The sequence below is a fragment of the Myiozetetes cayanensis genome, unplaced genomic scaffold (genome assembly GCF_022539395.1).
Source record: "Myiozetetes cayanensis isolate MyiCay16 unplaced genomic scaffold, myiCay2020 scf22, whole genome shotgun sequence".
NCBI lineage: Eukaryota > Metazoa > Chordata > Aves > Passeriformes > Tyrannidae > Myiozetetes > Myiozetetes cayanensis.
The window spans coordinates 8,144,988-8,163,401 of record NW_026087434.1 but is presented as its reverse complement, the minus strand read 5'-3'; the positions used below and the strand labels follow the sequence as shown (position 1 = coordinate 8,163,401).

The following is an 18,414-nucleotide window of genomic DNA, read 5'->3' as shown; positions in this document are numbered from 1 at the left end:
GATGGCCAGGGAAATATCAAATTTCTTTGAGGTGTTTTAGAAGAAAGCTGTGTGTCTCCATTGACAGGCTGCTTGGAGGATCTAGTTTTAAAAATCTACGGATGATTAACTAATGCAAGATATGGTGTATGATTTTTGTTGATATAATGAAGTCAGAGGGCTGTCAGTCAAAGTATTTATTACAAAACCAGTTTTTCAGCTGAGGAGGTGTTTTACAGCCCACTGTATATCTCAATATGCCACTGGGGCATAAGATGTTAAACCAAGGCTTTCTTAGGGGCAGGAGAACTAATCCAATAACACTTAAAATGTATAAATTTATGTCACCAGTAAGGTATGTATGTGAGGATTATATACCAAGATGTTACCCTAAAGGAGACCTTAGACAAGGGGTAGACATAGAAATCCTGGGTACCATTTCTGCCATGCAATGGGGATCCCTGGCCAGAGGGAGCTGGAGGAGGATGCCCTGTGCTTGGCCTATCAATGGGACACTGCTGGCAGCCCTAAAATACTTGTAATTTTCCAGCATCCACTTGCAGAAGGCGCAGTTTTCTCCGACTGCCTTTGGGTCATGCTCTGCTGGTTTTTGACCTGAAGGGAGGGGGGATGGGGTAGAAGCTAGAAAAGCCTGAGCCAAAGCACCCTGTTAGAGAGAAGGTGGCAGCCTGGACTAAAGCTCAGGGTAGGCAGGGGGGAAGTAGATGTAGGAATGTACCAAGGTGTGATGTTAATTCAGCTTTGTGTGCGTGATTATCACACGGGGTCTTAACAGGTAATATGTCTTTAATGCCCTGAGCCTCAAAGGTGAGTGTGATGGTAGCCAAATGTCCTGACACTGGAGCATTTCTCTAATACAGAAGCTGCAGCCCTGACCCGAGCAACCAAATTACTCCTGTGATGATATGGAAACCTGAGGGAGCTGCTGCATCTGGTGAATCTTGAAGATCTGTGCCTGAGGAAAGCTTTACCTTTCCTTGCATGAGCAGCTGCCTGGTGCTGTGTGGATGTTTAGCCAGTGAACTGCTTGGCAATAAAGGTCGCTGTTGTCACTGCATTCATTGTCATAAAAACTTATGGTTCTCCTTATTAAATCATGGCCATAAATTGCTTCATGCACTATTTTATTGATGTAACAGATTAGCCAGGGAGTCCCTCACGAAGACAAAAACAGCGATATTGCAGGTAAGTGAGATTTGGAAACAAAAACCTGTTAACTTTTGTACTTTGTCATATGGTCTCAGACAGCTGATGTTTCAGGAAAAAAAGGATTTCCTATTCCTGTTTCTCCTGTTTAGCAGTGGAGAAACAAAGGCTTGTTAAGGTGTTTTTTTCAGGGAGTAATCAAAGAAAACGTGGATCAGGTTCTGCATTTAAATTGCAGTTTCTATTTTATGGTACTTGTTTGCTATTATTAAAAGAAAAAGTGTAGCAGCTAGTTTTGGTATTAAGCAAGAATAGTTCTAAGAACTTGTTTTAGTTTCCTTTCACAGATGGCTTTGGATCCTGGTTTAATTTGTGCCTGGCTGGTGAATTACTTGGCAAGAAAGATCATTTTATGACACCACAATGGTTGTCATAAGATGTTATGCTTATAATTTTTATCTTTCAGCCATAAATTACTTCAGAGTCTATTTTCTTGATGTTCCAGATTAGGAAGGGAATCCCTCACAAATGTGAAAGCAGAGGTGTTGTAGGTAAGTGAGGGTTTGAAGGCAAAACCAATGACAAAACATACTGAGACCAAAGGTATAATGGGACAATGACTGTTAATGCTGAGACTTGGGCTAAATCCCTGGGCTACCTTATTGCTTTCAGTTTCCTGGAACTTGAAATAGGACATATAAAAAAAAAAAAAGTAACAGTTGCTTGAAGCAGAAAGGAATAGAAGCCCAAACCACTTCTCGTAGTCATGCATATAGCTCACAAAAACTCTAGGTTCTTCTGTGCTCACAGCATTTGATCTTCATCTCATGTCTCCTGGCTCATTTCTCCCTCGAGTTTCTGGGTAAGTAGGAGAAGGGGAAAATCCTTGCTGAAGGCATAAATAGCTCATATTTTTTCCTATTTTAACACATACTTAATTCACCACCAGAAGATGTGGTGCAAGCTCTGCCAAATAAACCCCTGAAATTGTGTCTGCCTAGGCTCAGCTTCCACCTCTTCTGCTGCCAGGGACCAGGTGCTGCAGTGTTTAGGACAGAGCAAGCACGTTAATCCTTGCAGGAGCACTGGTTTCTTCTTGGAGCACAGTCTGCAAACGTTTGGACCTTTCGGTCTGTGGGTCATGTGATGAAAACAGGGACAAAGTGTAATGAGAAAGTATCTTGGTGAAAGGGTGGACTGTGTACTTAGAGGAAACATTGCTGTTTTTAGATCCAGATAAAGTTTATGGCAGCCCAAGCCGGGGAGTGCTGCTTGTGACTGGCTGTGGGACACCTTGCCCAGGGGGACTGTGAACTGCAGGGCAATGCTGAGGGAGGAGAAAAGCTTGTTATGCGTGCCAAAGGCAGTGGTAAATAAGGCAGAGGTTATAATCTTGTATTGCTTTGATGATAGTTGAAATCAACTTGGATAGCTTGACTTGCCTCCTTGCTACCCTAAAAAACCCCGCCCAGAACAGAGATAAGAAAGCAGCAAGATTTTACCTTCATCTGTCCCCTGTGCTTACGGGCACTGAACTTTTCGTCCCTGTCCTACGGTGCCAGAGCCAGCTGAATTTATCATATCATGCTCATCAGGGGTTCCTTTGGTTTGCCTCTGCCCTCCCTCTGGTCCCATTGGCTTGTGATGGACACAGCTTCAATCAAACAGCAGAAGTGCTGCTGCTGCCCTGGTGTGCATTCTAGCAGGGTATCCCTTCAGCCCTGCTCCCTGCCAGGGCACAAACCAAGCTCAGCACCTCAGATTCTCCTGCCCTGGGACCCCCTGCAGTGCCAAAGCAGTGCCAGACTCAGGAGCAGATCTCAAATCCACTCTTTTACATTGCTGTTGCAATGCCCAGAGGGACAGAGTTTCTGCCCAGGTACCCACCAGCAGGTTCCTGGGAGGTTTTTTGTGAGGTGTGATTGTTTTTCCCATGCTTTCCAACTGCGGAGTCCCACGCAGCAGCGTGGGCTTGCCTTGTTGCATCGCTCCGTGATAGTGCTGACCTCAGTCCATAAGGGAAAAGTGAAAGTGAAAATCCATTATAAAGAAGGAGGAGCCAGCAGCGTGCCTTTTTCTCTGGGATCCAAGTGACTTCTGCATCTGCTGTGCAGGGCTCTGCAAGAGGAGCTGAATGATTGGGAGTTGGAAAGAACTGCTCAGGCCCTCGGAGAAGGGAATGGAAGAGGCACGAAAGCATCCTCAGGCAACACAGCTTTTGAGGTACTCACACTGTCTTCTTCTTTAAGGGGTCCTGTCTTACAGTCAGGCTATTCTCTTAGAAATTCCTGCTTCTTGGTTTTTAAGCAGACATTTAGAAACGGGCACTAGAATGTCTGTGGCAGGAGGGAAGTGTTAAATGTGCTGCACATTTTCTTTGTAAGGAAGAATGTGTGTTCCTGGTGCTCTTGATCTTTCTTACTAACTCCACTTCTGTAACCCTGGCTGGCAACTTCCACGCAGCTCTGCACTGAATTCACACTGATTGTGTGAGTGCAGAAACCCAACAGCTTCATCAAGCAACAAAAACCCCAGCCTGGTGGCTCTGGGTTCCGAAGGGAACAAAACAGAACCAAACCATTCTACTCTTTCTAAGGTGCTGCAAGCATAAAAAAAGTTAGTAATGTTTTCTAATGGTTACTGTGGAATTTTATTTTCAGAGCAGTTGGTGGGAAGCCAAAGTGTGCTTCACTTTCAGGATTTTTGCAGAGATTTCTCAGCTCAGCCACAACATCCTGCTGGTTGCTTTCTCTGCACTGGCTTGTTGGAGCTGTAGAAACAAACTGCACTCCTAGGCTCACTCAGGAAAGAGCTGTTTCATCCCTTCCCATGATTACATTTTGTTGATTTTTTTCCTGTAAAGGCTCGTTGAGAGTGGTATTCAGGAAATCGAAGAGTGAAACTGGTACAGAAAGTGATAGAAAAATCATCTCTTATGTAAATACTTCTCCTTTTCTGTGAAAGAACTTAGAGTAGAAAATAAAATCTGTAGGATCTTCTGAAGTTCTTTGAGGTTTCTTCTGTTGCAGCCTTACTTCCTTCAGTAGTATTATTTTCTCCAAACTGATTGAAAGTTAAGCATTCTCCGTGGGATCCTTGGGGTACCAAATAAACCTTTTAGAAAATGTTTTGCATTGTTTACAGCTGGAGAACAGCACTGGATTTTGTGGGTCCATGACTGTGCTTAATGGTTGGCTGGAGAGGGAAGCACATCCAAACCCTGGGGCAGCAGCCCTGCTCTGCCAGCCCCCGAGGCTGGGATTGGGGTGATCCCCCACCACAGCTCTGCTCTGGTCACCTTGGGGGTCCCTGCTGAAGCTGTGCCAAAGGCAGAGGTCAGAAAGCACAAAAGCACACACTGGAAGGGCAGTGAGCTGTTTAACTTGTGCTGGAGTAGGAATAAGCACAAGAAGCGTGTGAGAGTATCTCAGGTCTCTTAACTGTTCAGGTCAGTTAACTTTTAACTTTGAGAGAGGACATTGGGAGTGGGAGCGATGCTATTGCATTAATGAGTGACTTTCTTTCTTGGCAAATATTGGGGTCTCAGGTTAATGGATCAGGTCTGACCTGAGGAAGAGCTGGTCAGCTGGGTGTGAGTGGCTGCTGTTCACCGAAGGAAGTCCAGACCCTCCTGCTTGTTGCTTTACTCATCTACTGCTTGCAGGTGATCTGCTTTTAGGGTCTGGCTTTACTCTGTTACAGCTCTGCAGACGACTTCAGTAGCTCTGAAAAGGGAAAGTTTGTTTTACTTGGAAAAGAAAGGGAAGCAGGCCAAAAAATGGATGAAAAATATTTTCTATCCAAAGAGCATGTTTCGGTTTAGATTTGAGTGTTTTATTGATGAAGTAAGTTTAAAACTGATGGCAGGAGGTGGCCAAGACAGTTGAAGACTCTCAGAAACCAGCCTAAAAAGAGGATTTCTGAGACAGGCCAGTAGGAGGGGAGAGAGATTTGGTGGACAGTGTTCTGGCTTTTGGGAGAGTGGGAACTGGGACAGAATTTCACCGTGAGAGGGGAGAGGGAGGGAAACATCTCCTTGAGCAGAACGAGGGGAGGGGCAAAAAGACCACTAAAAAGAAGACAAAATGATTGAGGATAGAAAGTACAGACCTCAGACTGACAACTACTTGGGAAAAAACAAACCTTAACCTCTGGGCAAATAATTCTGCCAGATGTGCTGCAGCTGTTCTGTGAGGTGAACATGCTCTGGGGTATAAATACTCTGGAGGGACTCAGAAGACACGTAGATGTGACACTAAGGGACATGAGCTAGTGGTGGATTTGGCAGCGCTGGGATAACAGTTGGACTCTGTGCTCTTAAGGGTCTTTCCCAACCTAATGATTCTGTGATTTTAAGGTTGGTGACAGTCCCTTGGCACTCTGCTGTCCCTTAAGGGAGGAGGCTACAGGCATTGTTACCTGGTGCCTTGCAGAGCAGGAGACAGGATAAAGTGAGATGGCACCAAATGACCTGCTTTTGGAAAAGAAAAAAGGATAGGATCCGTTTTTGGACTTACAGGAAGAGGATGAGAAGAGGTTGTTGTTAATCCTTGGTGGGGCAAAGAGGAAGTCCTTGCAGGACTGTGCAGGTGATCGGGAGCTCTGTGTGTAAAGTGGAATCCCTGGTCCCTCGTGTGGTGTGAAGTGGAAGTGGACGGGTCTCGCCTTGGAAGGTGCGTGTGGAGCAGTGCCAGGACCGCGGCTCGGTCCAGCATTTCCCGGGTTTACATCCTGTGTGTGGCTGTCAATAGCCTGAGGCACTGCAGAGGTGTCCCACCTTTTATTCCAGGGGAAATTGTGCAGCTGGTTCCTGTGCCTGTTGGCAGCTGGAATGGGCTTGTCTTGGGGGTTGTGTTTCTCCTGTATCATCTGTTTTTGGGGTGGAACTCTCAGCAACCTTAAATTAGCACAGACCATGAGAGACAAGCATTTATTAACCTCTACTGAAGAATTAATGCATAATTAATTCAGAAATTTCCTCAATGTACTTCTCAGGTGGTGACAGCAAAAAAGTTGTTTAATGAAAGCTTCTAATGAAAAGCTCCCAAGAGCAAAGCAGTTTCTGTTTTCCAGAGCCAGGCTGATAAAGAAAGTTTGAATTTCTTTCATTTTTCCTTTTTTCTTATTTGGAAAGTGAAACTTGTATTTTACTAAAACATATTTCACCAAGTCATGACAGTTTCATTGAAATGATTTGAATCGATATTTCCTGTCGGACCTTCTAAACTAAAAACAGAGTTCAATTTGACAATAAATATTACATCTTATGTCAAGTGAAACATTCAGCACAAATTATATTTTTTATCTAACGTTTTGGTGTGTTTTGGAAGCGACAGAGAGTTGGGCTGTTATTTGTCACATGTGCTGCTGAGGGATGTGTGCAGGGCCACTGCTCTGAGGAGCCTGGGGGACCTGGACATGGAACCTCCTGCCCAACAGGCTCAGGAGGGATTTCCTTTTCCCTGCAGAAGGACCACGTGTCTTCTACTGCTGTGACTGAGCCAGAGGGGGAAAGGGGTGTGAGCTTGGCACTTGCAAAAGCCATTGCAGGAACAGCTGAGCAGCACGAGTGTTCCTTTGCCTTCCATTCCTTCCATTCCAGATGTTTTGGCCAGGAGCAGCCTTACAGCACTTGGCCTGGCAGCTGATTTCTTTTTGTCTGAAGAAAGATAATAAGATATAACAGATGCTAAACATTGCATTTAATGTCCCAACAGGGAGGAGACCGAGGGAGGAGCCTGGTGAGCCTGACCTGGGACCACAGAGGGTCTTGGAGAACATCCAGCACCTTTGGAGCTGACACCCAGGGCAGCCAGATGGGCTCTCCCCACCTCATGGGGTTGGGTTTCCTGCTCCTGGCTATTGCAGCTCCCTGTCCAAGTGAGTCTCCCTGTATGACCTCAGTGCTTTTCCTTGCACATCAGTAGCTTAACAACTTTTAGCTGTTATTGAAAAGCTCAGCTGTGGCCCAGTTAAAACTAAGACCACAACTCCTCTAGGGTGAGAAAAGAAATTAGGGTGAAGGTGGATTCGTTTGACATGTCACAGCCCCCTGTTTTGGGAGGGGTGACTCTTTGGGTCTGTCTGATGTCAGATGAGGCAAGTCCTCTCCTGAAGGACTGGCTTTTCCCCAGGAGAGTCTGGCTGAGTAAATCTGGCACACTGCATCCAGTGTGTGTAGTCTGGCAGCTGTGGACTTTACTGGTCTTGGGATCTGGCAGTCTGCTGGAGGGACACCTGACAGGATTGTGCCAAGGACTTGGGAGGGAAAGGAAACAAGAACAGGTGATTCATCAGAGCTCAGCAAGAGAAAAGCCTTTCAATTGACTTTCCAAGATGCCAACTTCCTGGTTTAAAACAGTTGCAGCAGTAAGGAAATTATGTCCTATTTCTACTCCCAGACTACCTTGTGGACTGGCCCCAATACTGTGTAAAATCTGACAATTGGCAGACAATGTCTCCTAAGCCATAACTGCACATGTCCACCAAAACTCATCCCATTCTCTAACACTCAACATGGGGGGAGTAAACCAGCAGAAAATGCTTTTTCTTTATTTTCTCATTTAGATGTTGCCATGGCCAGTGATCACCCTGCTGAGAGGACCCACGACTCTTCCTCTGGCAAAACAACTGTGACAGTCTACTGCTGTAAAGACTGTGAAATCAGCAAATGTGAAACAGGCAGTTTTGAAAGATTTATAAAAATCGCTGAAACAGAAAACGAGGTGTTTTCAAATGGAATAATTGATTTGGTGACTGGGGAAACACACATCCTCATGTGCTTTCAGCAAGCAAATACTTTTCCTGAAGGAATTTATGGCATCTTCTGGATAAAACCCGGGGGATTAGGACACTCGTGTGCCATCCTGAATTCTACAGGTATGCAGACAGTGATGTTAATTAGTAAACTAACTTGACAAAATTAGTTTATTCTGGTTAAAAAAAGTCATTAAGTCAGAAAAATGAATTATGTCAACACTGCTTAAAACTACACTCATAGAGATTCAGATAAATGCATGTTACTCTGATTTATATAGGTACTTTTTTTGTTGTTTGTTTTTGCAACAGCTATTCTCATGGCCAAATTCTGTGTCAGTTTACAATGTATGAATCCCACCTGCTTCAGTCAGAACTAAACTGAGAGCCAGGTCTAGCCTAAAGAGCTGTTTTGTGCTGCTCTTCTGTAGGATTCAATGAATCCCCAGGAGCATCTTTCCAGCTTTCTCACAAAACTGCCAAGATCAGAGATTAAAACACTTGTCAGTATGTGTAGCAGGTGGCTCCAAGAGGGCAAAATTTCACAGTGGATCAGAAACTGCAAAATTTTGTCATAATTATTATTTAAATCAATTTTAATTGCATAAAGGTAATGCTAAGCTTTTTACAAATGTTTTGGTATTCTTAGTTAGATGTGAGAACATTTTGCCTTCTTGTAACATGAGTATTTCCATTATTGGTTCACAGAACAGTTCATCAGCTTTAGTGAGGAGGAAATCTAAATGTGGGTAGCTGATTTAAACAGCTGGGGAATTAAACATATCCAACTTGTAGCAGTCATGGCAGTTTCCACCTTTTTGTGCTACATGATCCACTTGTTCAACCTATGAACCTCTTCAGCCTTTTTAACCCTTGATTGAAGATCCTGATCCGTATTTATAATGAAATCTTCTTTTATCTTTCAGCTTTCCCAGAAAATGAGAGAGGTAGTAACAGTATGGAGGAGAATAAAATTTGCTGTAAAGCAGAAACAAATGTCTGGAAGTCCAGCTCTACATTGAATTGCTACCCTGAAATGTCAAGTGCAGAATCCAGAAAATCAACAGCTGACAACCCTGGCAAAGAAATTCCAAGTTAGTCTCTCCACATGTTTGTTTTCCCTTTATTTTGAGAGTGTTTTGCCCAGAGAGCTTGATGTGAATAGTGCTTTACATGGAGCAATAGATACAGGGATGCAGAGGGAAGGTGGTACATGATGGGTGTGCAACAAGTTCCCAGGAATTTCCCTTATTAGTAAGTGATAAATGAGACTTTGCTTCCAGGCTAAGTCACATAAAGTTATGTTTATATTCAGATTTCTTTCATGGTGGAAATCCCTGTTGTCTTCCTCAGGTCATGGACAAACAGGTCTTTAGAAACCAGTCAAAGTGAATTTCCTTAATGGCCTTTGAACCCATCATTAAGGATGGCTCTCACACCCCTTGGTTTAGGGTTTTTCGGATGAGGAAAAGGTTAATAGGTATCTGTTGTGGTGGGGAGTCAAGAATCAGCTTTGAATGCTGATGAAGTCAGCACTGTTACAGGTATCTGCTTTAAGATATCCTGAGCCAGAGGTTGTTTGTTCTCTCATTCACGGGTTCCCTCTCTCTTTACCAGCTGTTGGGGGGGATTTTGCTCATGTACCAGGCTCCATTCCTCAGGGTGGTGCTTATGAGGCAGGCTCATGGCTTGGCATACCTGCTTGATTCACTGGGCTGCTCTTTATTTTCTCCTACTCTCCAGGTGATCCTGAACTTTCCACCAGCAGCATCTTCCTCATATCGCTGCCGTTCTTTGTACTTTGTGCAGCAGTGCTCACCATTTATTGCTACTGGCGGCATTCGACCGGTAAAGGTACAGTCTGACAAATTGTTGGTTTCCTGTGGGTTCCACACCTGGTAGTGGGAAAAGCATATGGGGTTTTCTTCCTGGATCTCACCTCCATTTTGTTGTCTGGATGGGTTTGTTATGTAAAATAAGCACAGAATAAATTTCCTCACTGCTTCCTTGCTGAAGGGAGGAGGAAGCAATGGCAGGGCTCAGCCTTCCCTCTGTGGCATCCTGGAGTGGTCCCAGACTGTGCAGCTCCCCCTGCTGAGGCATGTCCCAGCCCAGGAGACTGATGGACATCCAGGTGTGGGCTGAAAGGTCCTTTAGGGGAATGGTTCCCCCTCACAGCTCTGCCCACTAAAGAGCCACTTTTAATTTAAGAGAAAATATTTTCCTAAGTGCAGTCAAGAGGGAAGTTTGTGTTGCAAACTAATATGGGTGGAAATAGCTGGGATAGGCTCTGTGGAGTGAATAGGGAATCATGTGAATGAAATCTGGAAATATCAGCCTTCCTCTGTATTACCCTCTGCTCTTCCCTCCTCCCTCCCAACACAGAGACCACTGTGTTCTTCAAATGAGATAATATTAAACCACCTCTTACTCCAGAAATAGTTGGGCTACAATACAGAATAGGGATGCAACTGTGCTGTCATATGGCAAATCATCCCACCTGCCATTCCTGGTGGGGATCTGTGGAGATACACAAGGCCTATGGCTCTGTCTGAGATGGATAGCAGTGAGCTGATCAGTAATTGCAGATAAACATAAATTGGGAAAGAAGAACTGCAAGTCTGTTAGTTTTAGTTCTTCTAAAGAAGTCCTTGCTAATGCTGGTACTTTTTCCCTGTTGTTTTCCTAAAACTGTCCTAGCATTCCATCAAATCTTTTACTGTTGTCTCTCTAATGTTAAAGGTTGGACTCAATGATCTTCAGATCTTTTCCAATCTAAACAATTCTATGATTCTATCCTAAATTTCCCTTTTGGGAGTTTAATTAGGGTAAATGATGAAATCACAGTACTACAGTGGTAGGAGGGTATTCAGTGAAGGACTAGATGTGTTTTTAGCTTTCAGAGCAAGAGGTGGTCCAGCAGCAGATGGGACAGGGGAGGTGCCTGGAGGACTTCCCACTGCAAATCTCCAAGCCTAATATGGGCATTTGCATTACAACTCTCACTGAAATCAACCTGTGCCCTTTTTGGCCTCACAGATATTTTTCTTTCAGTTCTGCAGCCCTTAGGCAACATAAACAGGCTTCAGATGAGGAGAGCCTCACTTGTTTGAAAACCATCTGCAAATGAGAAGACCTCTATGCCAGCAGCATCTTCCTCTGTCCTGATGTACAGCAACCAGCTGAAGCAACAGAGGCTGATTTCCATGAGACCTCGTGGTTCCATATTCACAAATAATCTGTTTTTCACAAATGATCTTCTCCACATCCACATGTTCACAGAGGACTGTGATTGCACAGTTGTCCAGCCCCAGGCCTTCACGAGCAGCACGAGCAGCACCCTGGATGTCCCGTCCTCTCCCGGTGCTTGGCTGAGGACAGCAGCCCTCACAAGGTGTGTGGCTGGCTCAGCAACAGAGCTTTAAACCAGCTGAATTATCTCCAGCTGTGTGCTCTGTTTTCTGGAGGTGTCTACAGGGTTTGTCCTCAGCAAGTGCTTTGTTCTTTGCAATGTACACAGGCAAATATTTTTATTCACAGAATTATGGAATGGGTTGGGTTGGAAGGGATCCTCAAGATCATCTTATGAAATAAAAAAAGCACTAATGATACTAAGATGCCTGACTCACCAAGTGCCATAATTTCATAGCTGCAACTTCTTTTGACTCAGTTTTCAATTTGTGTTACTACACTAGTGACAATAAAACATCTCCTTAAAAACTGGCTATTCCTTGGGAACCCTGTGTTGATGATATTGTTATTTGGTTTGTTAATCTCCTTGATTAGCATCACCATTCCATGATTCCCAAACTCACAATCCAGTATTGTTGTCATGATTAATTTCTTAATTAGGGCAAAAGGAAAGACAGGGAGTAAGAGATGTCTCCTGGCATCTGCCTTTATATCCAGACCGACAGTGAGCCTCTGTGGGGCAATTTGAAGGCTCATTTCCCAACCTGCCTGAACTCTGTTTCCTTTGCAATAATTGACGAAATTTCTGAGCTTTCAAGCGTTCAAGAAATTCTTTGGGAACACCCCCTTCCCCTCTGTGATCCCATGGAGAGCAGTGCCCACAGAAGAGCTTCTCATCGTCCTGGGGAGGGAGCAGGAGCTACACGTGAGCTGTAGCTGGTTCCCTTTTGCCGGTGCTTTTCAGCTCTTGTGCACTGCAGACACCACAGAAAGGGTTGTTAACTGTGAAGCCAGAGGCACGTGAGAGGTATGTGCTGTGCTGTTGCTTGGGAGTTTATTCACGTTGTCATTGCCAAGATGCAGATCAAACCTGCTGGTTTGTGTGCAGGGCTGGTGTAATAACTGAAGGTTTACCTCAAGTAACAGAGCATCTCTCATCTCCTTGCTCCTTATGAAGCCAAGGCTTTTGCATTTGCAGCTGCCAATCTAAGCCCATGGGAACAGTGACAGACTGAACTGGTTGTACCAAGCACCCACATTTCCAGTGAGGCCACAACTGAAGGACAACTGCCTGACTTGGGCGCTGTGAAGAGAAAATTTGAGTGAGTGTCTCTGTTCTCAGTTGTCTTCAAAGGGAATGTGGGTGCTCCCCATAGACAGCTCTCTACTCCTGCCCTCAGGGCTGGGGGTTGCTCAGCAGCAGGAAACCAGGGGCGGTTCTAGTGTGAAGACAACATCAAGATACACCTCTCTGTCACATTCATTGGAACAGAAAAGCAAAAGCAGCCTCCTGCTGACTTCTTTTGGTAGAGAGCTGATGTAGCTGGAAGGCAACAGGCCAGCTTGGGGCATCACCCCTTTCCTCAGGTATTTAACTCATCAGTCAGATTGTGGAGAGCAACTGAAGAGACCTTTGAAAATGCTGTGGATGTCGAGTCTCCCAACTGCATCTCTCTGTCTGCTGCTCCTCCCGTGCTTCCCTGCCCAGAACGGTAAGTATGATGTAGATGCTCTTCCAGTTCAGTGTTTTCCTTCCTCTTTTACACTTCATTGCGTTCAATCCCCCTCCCACTTCAGTCTATTTTCTTAAACAGCTTCCTGCCAGATTCATTGTTAGAGAAAGCAGGTGGAACTTAGTAAAAGGTAAAAAAAGTTCTGAAATTACCAAAGGCATTTTTAGGAAAAAAAAGAAAAATTGGTATGATCTTAACTTTTCTACAAGGCAATTGCTCTCTGTAGAAAGAGTGGAACTTGTTTTCCCAGTTATTTCAGATCAGCTGTATCTGTATTTTCAAGGATGATGGGGGAGCCCACTACTGACAGAAATGAGTATTTACATTTATTAGGGGCATATTTATTGGAGGTGTAATAAAACCTTACTAGAAATATCCACTGCTGAATGTTGCTGTGGTTATTAAGACTACAAGCTGGAGGCACCCTCAGGGAAAACAGTGTAAATCTCTGAGGGGAACAGGCTGAGGAAAAAAAAAGTCTCCAAACAGTCACTCCTTTTTCCCCATCACCGCTGACAATGGAAAGGATGGTGACTTGAGAAAAAGATATTATCCATAAATCAGTGTATCTGAAAGGAAGGGGCAGTGAAACTGGTGAGAATATTCTTTAGTTAGTGGTTTCTGAGGAGTCAATGCTGATTTCTGAAAATACAATTTAACTCTTGAACTTCTACCTTGACCTTTGGAGGATATCAGTGACGGGCAGTGCTGGCTTGTCGTTAACTTCATGAGGTCTTAGGTCACAGAAAAGTTTAAAGTGGGTCAGTTTGGAAGTACTGATTTTTAGGTTGATGGGCTTTCCTTTCCTGATTGTAAAGGCTGATTGCTCTGCACTGCTCCAGCCTTCTCCAGCACCCCATTTCTCTGGAAGATAACTGCTCACTGGGGTGACCTACTGTATCTATATTCCAACAATCCAGTCCTTCTGTGTTGAATTCTATGTTTGTTCCCTTATTAAAGTAAATTGTCCTAAGTATGTAGGGATCCTTAATATGCTTCTCAACATTGAACAATTCAACCTTTTCTAAACCTTGTCCTAGGCACGCAGTGCTCTCTATTTAATTTTTCTTCCTCTTGCTTCTGATGTAATTTCTTTTTGGTGTTTCCCATTTGATCCCTCTGTTTCTTGCAATTCATTACACAAGTATTTACTGTTCAGTTTCTTTTGATCCTCAGGTAATTAGAGAACACAAATATGTCTCATTATACATTTTGGTAGCTTTGTTTCTTACTGCAGATTGGAGTTACACCTTCTGCAGTCCTCTTCCTGAGAGGCTGTGTTATCCAGTTTTGTGATGCTGATAAATGCTCCTTTCTTTAAAAAGAAGAAGAAGAAAAAAGTGTATTTTTCCTCCATTCTCTGTCATTTTTTTCTTACCTTTGAATTCCAGATTTAGACCCTCAAATTACCCTGACAGCTCTGACTGTCAGGCTGAGTTCAACAAAGCTTGTATTTTGAGAAGGAATAGGATCATTCCGGGAATCTACAGAGCAAACTAAATTTTTTGCATGGGCGACAGAAGATGCTTTTTTGCCAAGGCCTTTTGAGCTTTGGGAAGGTGCTGAGTTGAACAGGTCAATGGGCATGAAAGGCACTACAGGGTTCAGGGCAGCCAAGAGATGACATACACAGCACAGCAAGACCAGTCCAGCCTTACAGAGCGGTTCTGTTGATGGAGTAGTTTGATATTAAAAAATCAGTAAGAACTCTGGTATTACCATCTCAATTGCATTTCTTATCTTTAGGTGGAGAAAACGAACAGTCAACAGATGTTATCAGTGTTTGGGAAGGAGACTCCATCAGCATAACTTGCCCAATCAGTGGTTTTGGAAAGCACCTGGGAATGTACTTGAAAAGTAGCAGAAAGACAGTCAATATGGTATATTTTTCCATGGACAATCCTCCAAATATCTCTCCTGATTTGGCTGGTCGCACCGAGTGTTCAAGGGAAGGAAGGAATTACAGGACAACTTTGCACAATGTACAGGAATCTGACTCCAATATCTACCTATGCATTGAGTATGTTACAGTCAATAACCATCACGAAGTATTGGATGGGAAGAGAACCATAGTAGTGGTGAAAGGTATTGCAATTCCACCTTTTATGCCATGAATTATTAAATACAGATCTGTATTTTAAATCAAAGGTTGGAAGCAAGAACAGTGGGAGGGAGAGTCTGACAGAACCATACCTGTGTCTGCTCAGGTCATTAACAGATTTGAAGGAAAGTGTGGGTCTAGTCCCTGAAACATTGAAAAAAGCACATTAGATAGTACAGTACCAAAAAACCCCATCCACCCTAGAACAATTTGTGACTGATTTAATTCTAGTTACACGTTTTCACCTATTAGTCATAGGCAGCTGCAGCAGTTTGGAAACAGTGATGACCTAGAGCTCTTTTTCCAAAACAATCTGTTAAATCCTTATGATTAACTAGCAGAGAAATTAGTCTCTTTTTTTTTTTTTTTTTTTTTGATAGCAGTTTTTGCAAATCTCTTTTGTTTTTACTCTTTAACCTTAAATGACATATTGGTAATTATTGGGAGCTGGTGCTAGGCAGGGTCTGCAAGTTGGACATGAGTAGGTAAAGGGTTTTTCCATTCTAAATAAAGAGTTGATGAATGGGCACAAGTGCTCCCTTTGGCAGATTTTTGTGGTTGGGGGAACAATTTTTCTGTCTTTATTTTTTTGGCATTAGAAGAGGGTTTGTGTCCCCATTATTCTGTGGCAGCTTATTCCTTTATGTACCTATCCTTCTGATGAGACCATCTGATGAGAAACATCTTTACCAAAACTTGGAGTTTTCCTCCTTTCCCGTCCCCAAGGCACATGAAATCTATTTGATTGCTGGATCAGCAATTGTAATTTATATCCATGAGGAATTATCACGTTCTTCCTTAGGCTTCTCTTTTCAAACTTCTTGGCTCTGTTTTCTCAGATGAATTCCATCTTGTTTATTGTGTACTGTTTCTTCAAATTATTTTACAAGTTACTCACTTTATACCTCTTTTTGATTCTGATCCTTCTTCTCAAGGCACATGTAAAGGTAGCCTGTTAAAAAATTAATTCTACCTAAATTTCTTGCGTCTGTTCTTTCTACCTGTGACCTCTACATTTGCTCCCTAGTTAAAATGCACCCTCTTAATTATGTGATAGCCATTAATCTCTCTTGTTTTCAGCTAAAACTGATGGGGCTTTGAAGCAGTCACCGCTCTATGCCAGCCCTCAGCAAGGCCAGTCTGTCAACATCACCTGTGTGATGAACAGCTCACGTGGAGATGGAGGGATCTACCTGCTCAGGACTCTTGTGCAGCCTGAAAGGGTTCTGTATGTGTCAAATGAGAATACTGCCAGGATTTTGCCTGCCTTTACTGGTCGCTTGGAGTATTCAAAGGAAGGGAAGCAAATAGTGATAATTCTACATAACCTGCAGGAAAACGACAGTGATAACTATGTCTGTGCTGAGGAGGTGAAAAATGTAAAAAATACCCATCTCCTCTCAGCAGATGGCACCTTGCTGCTGGTTAAAGGTATGTTACTTTTGCTTGCTTAATCATAGCATCTTGTAATGCAAAAGGTGGACAAGGAGCTTGCAGAAATCTAGTCAGGACAGGTAAAGCACTAATCCCTGGGGAGGCTTCATCCAGTACCTGGGAAAGTTTGGAGAGTGGGCTCAGACTCATCAGTGTCCTGTTATGCTTGAAGGCTTGGAAGGCACTGTGTTTCCACCTGCCTTGTATAACCAACCAGAGGGCATTTCAGAAGAGAAAACTTGCTATAATCCTGCATCTTCAAAGAATTAAAAAAGGTCAAAATAAGATAACAAACATTTCGCTGTATGCGTGAATGATCTGTCAGTTTTAGGATATGAATAAGTATTTTCAGCAGCAGTTCTTTGATCTTAATGTGACATCGATGTCTTTTAGAAACAACTCCCGACAGCGAGTCTTTGTGTTTAAAAATAGGTCACACTGGGGAGCACAGAACAAGTCCTGAGGCATGTACTTCAAGCCCCACAGATCATTATTACACACTGAGCACTCTGTGTGCTCCAAAGAGGGGATTTATTTTTCTGCAGGATGGTGCTGTCACCGTTTGCTTTGCCGAAGACAGAACCAGAAATGTAGCGCTTGGTTTTGATCTTACTGGTGCAGTTCAACCCTGGGCACTGGGCTTTGCTGAGGTCTTTTTAAAATAAGGTTTACAAAGGCCCTGAGAGCTGCACAGGATCTACCTGCAGTCTGCAAAGATGACTGTGGTCTCATTTTGTGCTGCCACCCACAACTGGGGCGACAGCTCAGTGAAGTGAGTTGGGGAGAATGACAGCAGCACACCAAAGCAGCAGGGGGATGATGTTATTCAGATATGGATGAACTGAGGTTTTAGAAAGCTGGAAGCTTTTCCACTAGCACTGTTCTGCTCAGTGGAGTACAGCAAATCACAGTACCCTCCTGGTTCTGTCTGTGCCACTCACGAGCTGGTTGTTAGACAATTCCTTCTGAGCCCTCAGAGTAAAACATTTTCTGTTCCCATCACGAGTGTGTGCTCCTACTTCTGCTCAGTGGTGTGGAAGCTTCTGCCTTTGTAGAGTGCTCCTTGCTGACCCTTCCCATGCCACCTGCAGCCATCACCAGCCTCTGGAAGAGCCCAGGGAATGCCACTGAGAATACTAATGGAATTACAAATGTGGCTGTGTGGCTGTTGATATCTGATTTTTTTCTTGACCTGTAAATATATATTTTTTAATAAAAAATTAAATTCTACCTCTTCATACAATGATAATGTTGTTGATGACGATGATAATAATAACAGTGTAATTTTAGGTGCAGAAGGGGGGCAGGCACACTCCCAGCAGGCATGCAGTGATAGTTCCTGGGTCATCTATTCTCTCCTCATCCTGGTGGTACTACTGCTTTGTGCACTGGTGTGCTGCACCTTGTACCGTGTCAATGTAAGTATGCTCTCACCATGCCAAAGCAAAACTGTGTCCAGGGCTGAGCCAATTATTTGTAAACAGGGACTGAGTGAAGCAAACTTTTGATAAACCTAAAGAACTGTGGCTTTCTACTGTTTCCTATTTGCCTTTGTTTAATGTCTCCCAGCTGTAAACCCTTACAGTAAACACAGTGGTTTATGTTTCTGTAACTCTTTGTTAATGAGGTATTGTTTGCCTTTTGATAACAAACCTCAAGTGAGCCACATGGTCAACAACACAGCCATGTGTGTACCTCACTGGGCAAAGCACCTCAGTGTCCTTTTTTAAAAGTTTTATGTAAATTGGGAGTGGAGTTGGACATGGTAAGCTTGTAAGAGATGTGAGAGAATGTTTGGAGGGGGACACAAAGGCAACAAGAAGTCATAAATAGCCTGATGTCTGAAAGCAGCACTGGGAGAAAAATTTTGCCCCCTTCTAGAAAAAAAAAAATCCCAATTTTTTTCCCTTTACTGGGATTATTTATATTCATGTACTGCAAAAAGTGCCCAGAAATTATTTGTCTCTGATGGATTCTTCTACTCCATAAAGATTACTGAAAATTAACATTGTGTGATTCACAGGCTCGTGTCTTGTGTCTCCACATGTGGCT

General features: G+C 43.5%; 2 protein-coding genes across 3 annotated transcripts; both read left to right on the top strand.

The window, feature by feature from the left end:
• The first annotated feature begins 3,230 nt into the window (after nucleotides 1–3,230).
• On the top strand, nucleotides 3,231–11,517 carry LOC126641961 (uncharacterized). Of its 2 annotated transcripts, XM_050319153.1 has the most exons (7): nucleotides 3,240–3,369; nucleotides 5,666–5,819; nucleotides 6,864–7,026; nucleotides 7,714–8,025; nucleotides 8,829–8,996; nucleotides 9,646–9,756; nucleotides 10,957–11,517. In XM_050319153.1, exons 3-7 carry the CDS (start codon nucleotides 6,963–6,965, stop codon nucleotides 11,013–11,015), a joined length of 714 nt encoding a protein of 237 aa, XP_050175110.1. In that variant the 5' UTR covers nucleotides 3,240–3,369; nucleotides 5,666–5,819; nucleotides 6,864–6,962; the 3' UTR covers nucleotides 11,016–11,517. The 2 variants fall into 2 exon arrangements, with proteins under 2 accessions (XP_050175111.1, XP_050175110.1); XM_050319154.1 differs by lacking the exon at nucleotides 5,666–5,819 and having other exon boundaries at nucleotides 3,231–3,369.
• Nucleotides 11,518–12,582: 1,065 nt separating this feature from the next.
• Nucleotides 12,583–17,937, top strand: LOC126642200 (uncharacterized). Its single transcript, XM_050319629.1, has 5 exons — nucleotides 12,583–12,806; nucleotides 14,574–14,912; nucleotides 16,009–16,359; nucleotides 17,653–17,780; nucleotides 17,932–17,937. The coding sequence occupies exons 1-5, from the start codon at nucleotides 12,734–12,736 to the stop codon at nucleotides 17,935–17,937; spliced, it is 897 nt and encodes a 298-aa protein (XP_050175586.1). The 5' UTR covers nucleotides 12,583–12,733.
• The last annotated feature ends 477 nt before the right edge of the window (nucleotides 17,938–18,414 follow it).

What these genes read in the sequence shown, in the direction of transcription:
- LOC126641961 (XM_050319154.1), top strand. Translation starts at nt 6,963, where the DNA reads ATGGGCTCTCCCCACCTCATGGGGTTGGGTTTCCTGCTCCTGGCTATT. An exon ending in TATTGCAGCTCCCTGTCCAA is followed by an intron (nt 7,027 to 7,713) that starts GTGAGTCTCCCT and finishes TTTCTCATTTAG; the next exon opens with ATGTTGCCATGGCCAGTGAT. An exon ending in GCGGCATTCGACCGGTAAAG is followed by an intron (nt 9,757 to 10,956) that starts GTACAGTCTGAC and finishes TTTTTCTTTCAG; the next exon opens with TTCTGCAGCCCTTAGGCAAC.
- LOC126642200 (XM_050319629.1), top strand. Translation starts at nt 12,734, where the DNA reads ATGCTGTGGATGTCGAGTCTCCCAACTGCATCTCTCTGTCTGCTGCTC. An exon ending in GTGCTTCCCTGCCCAGAACG is followed by an intron (nt 12,807 to 14,573) that starts GTAAGTATGATG and finishes TCTTATCTTTAG; the next exon opens with GTGGAGAAAACGAACAGTCA. An exon ending in CACCTTGCTGCTGGTTAAAG is followed by an intron (nt 16,360 to 17,652) that starts GTATGTTACTTT and finishes GTGTAATTTTAG; the next exon opens with GTGCAGAAGGGGGGCAGGCA.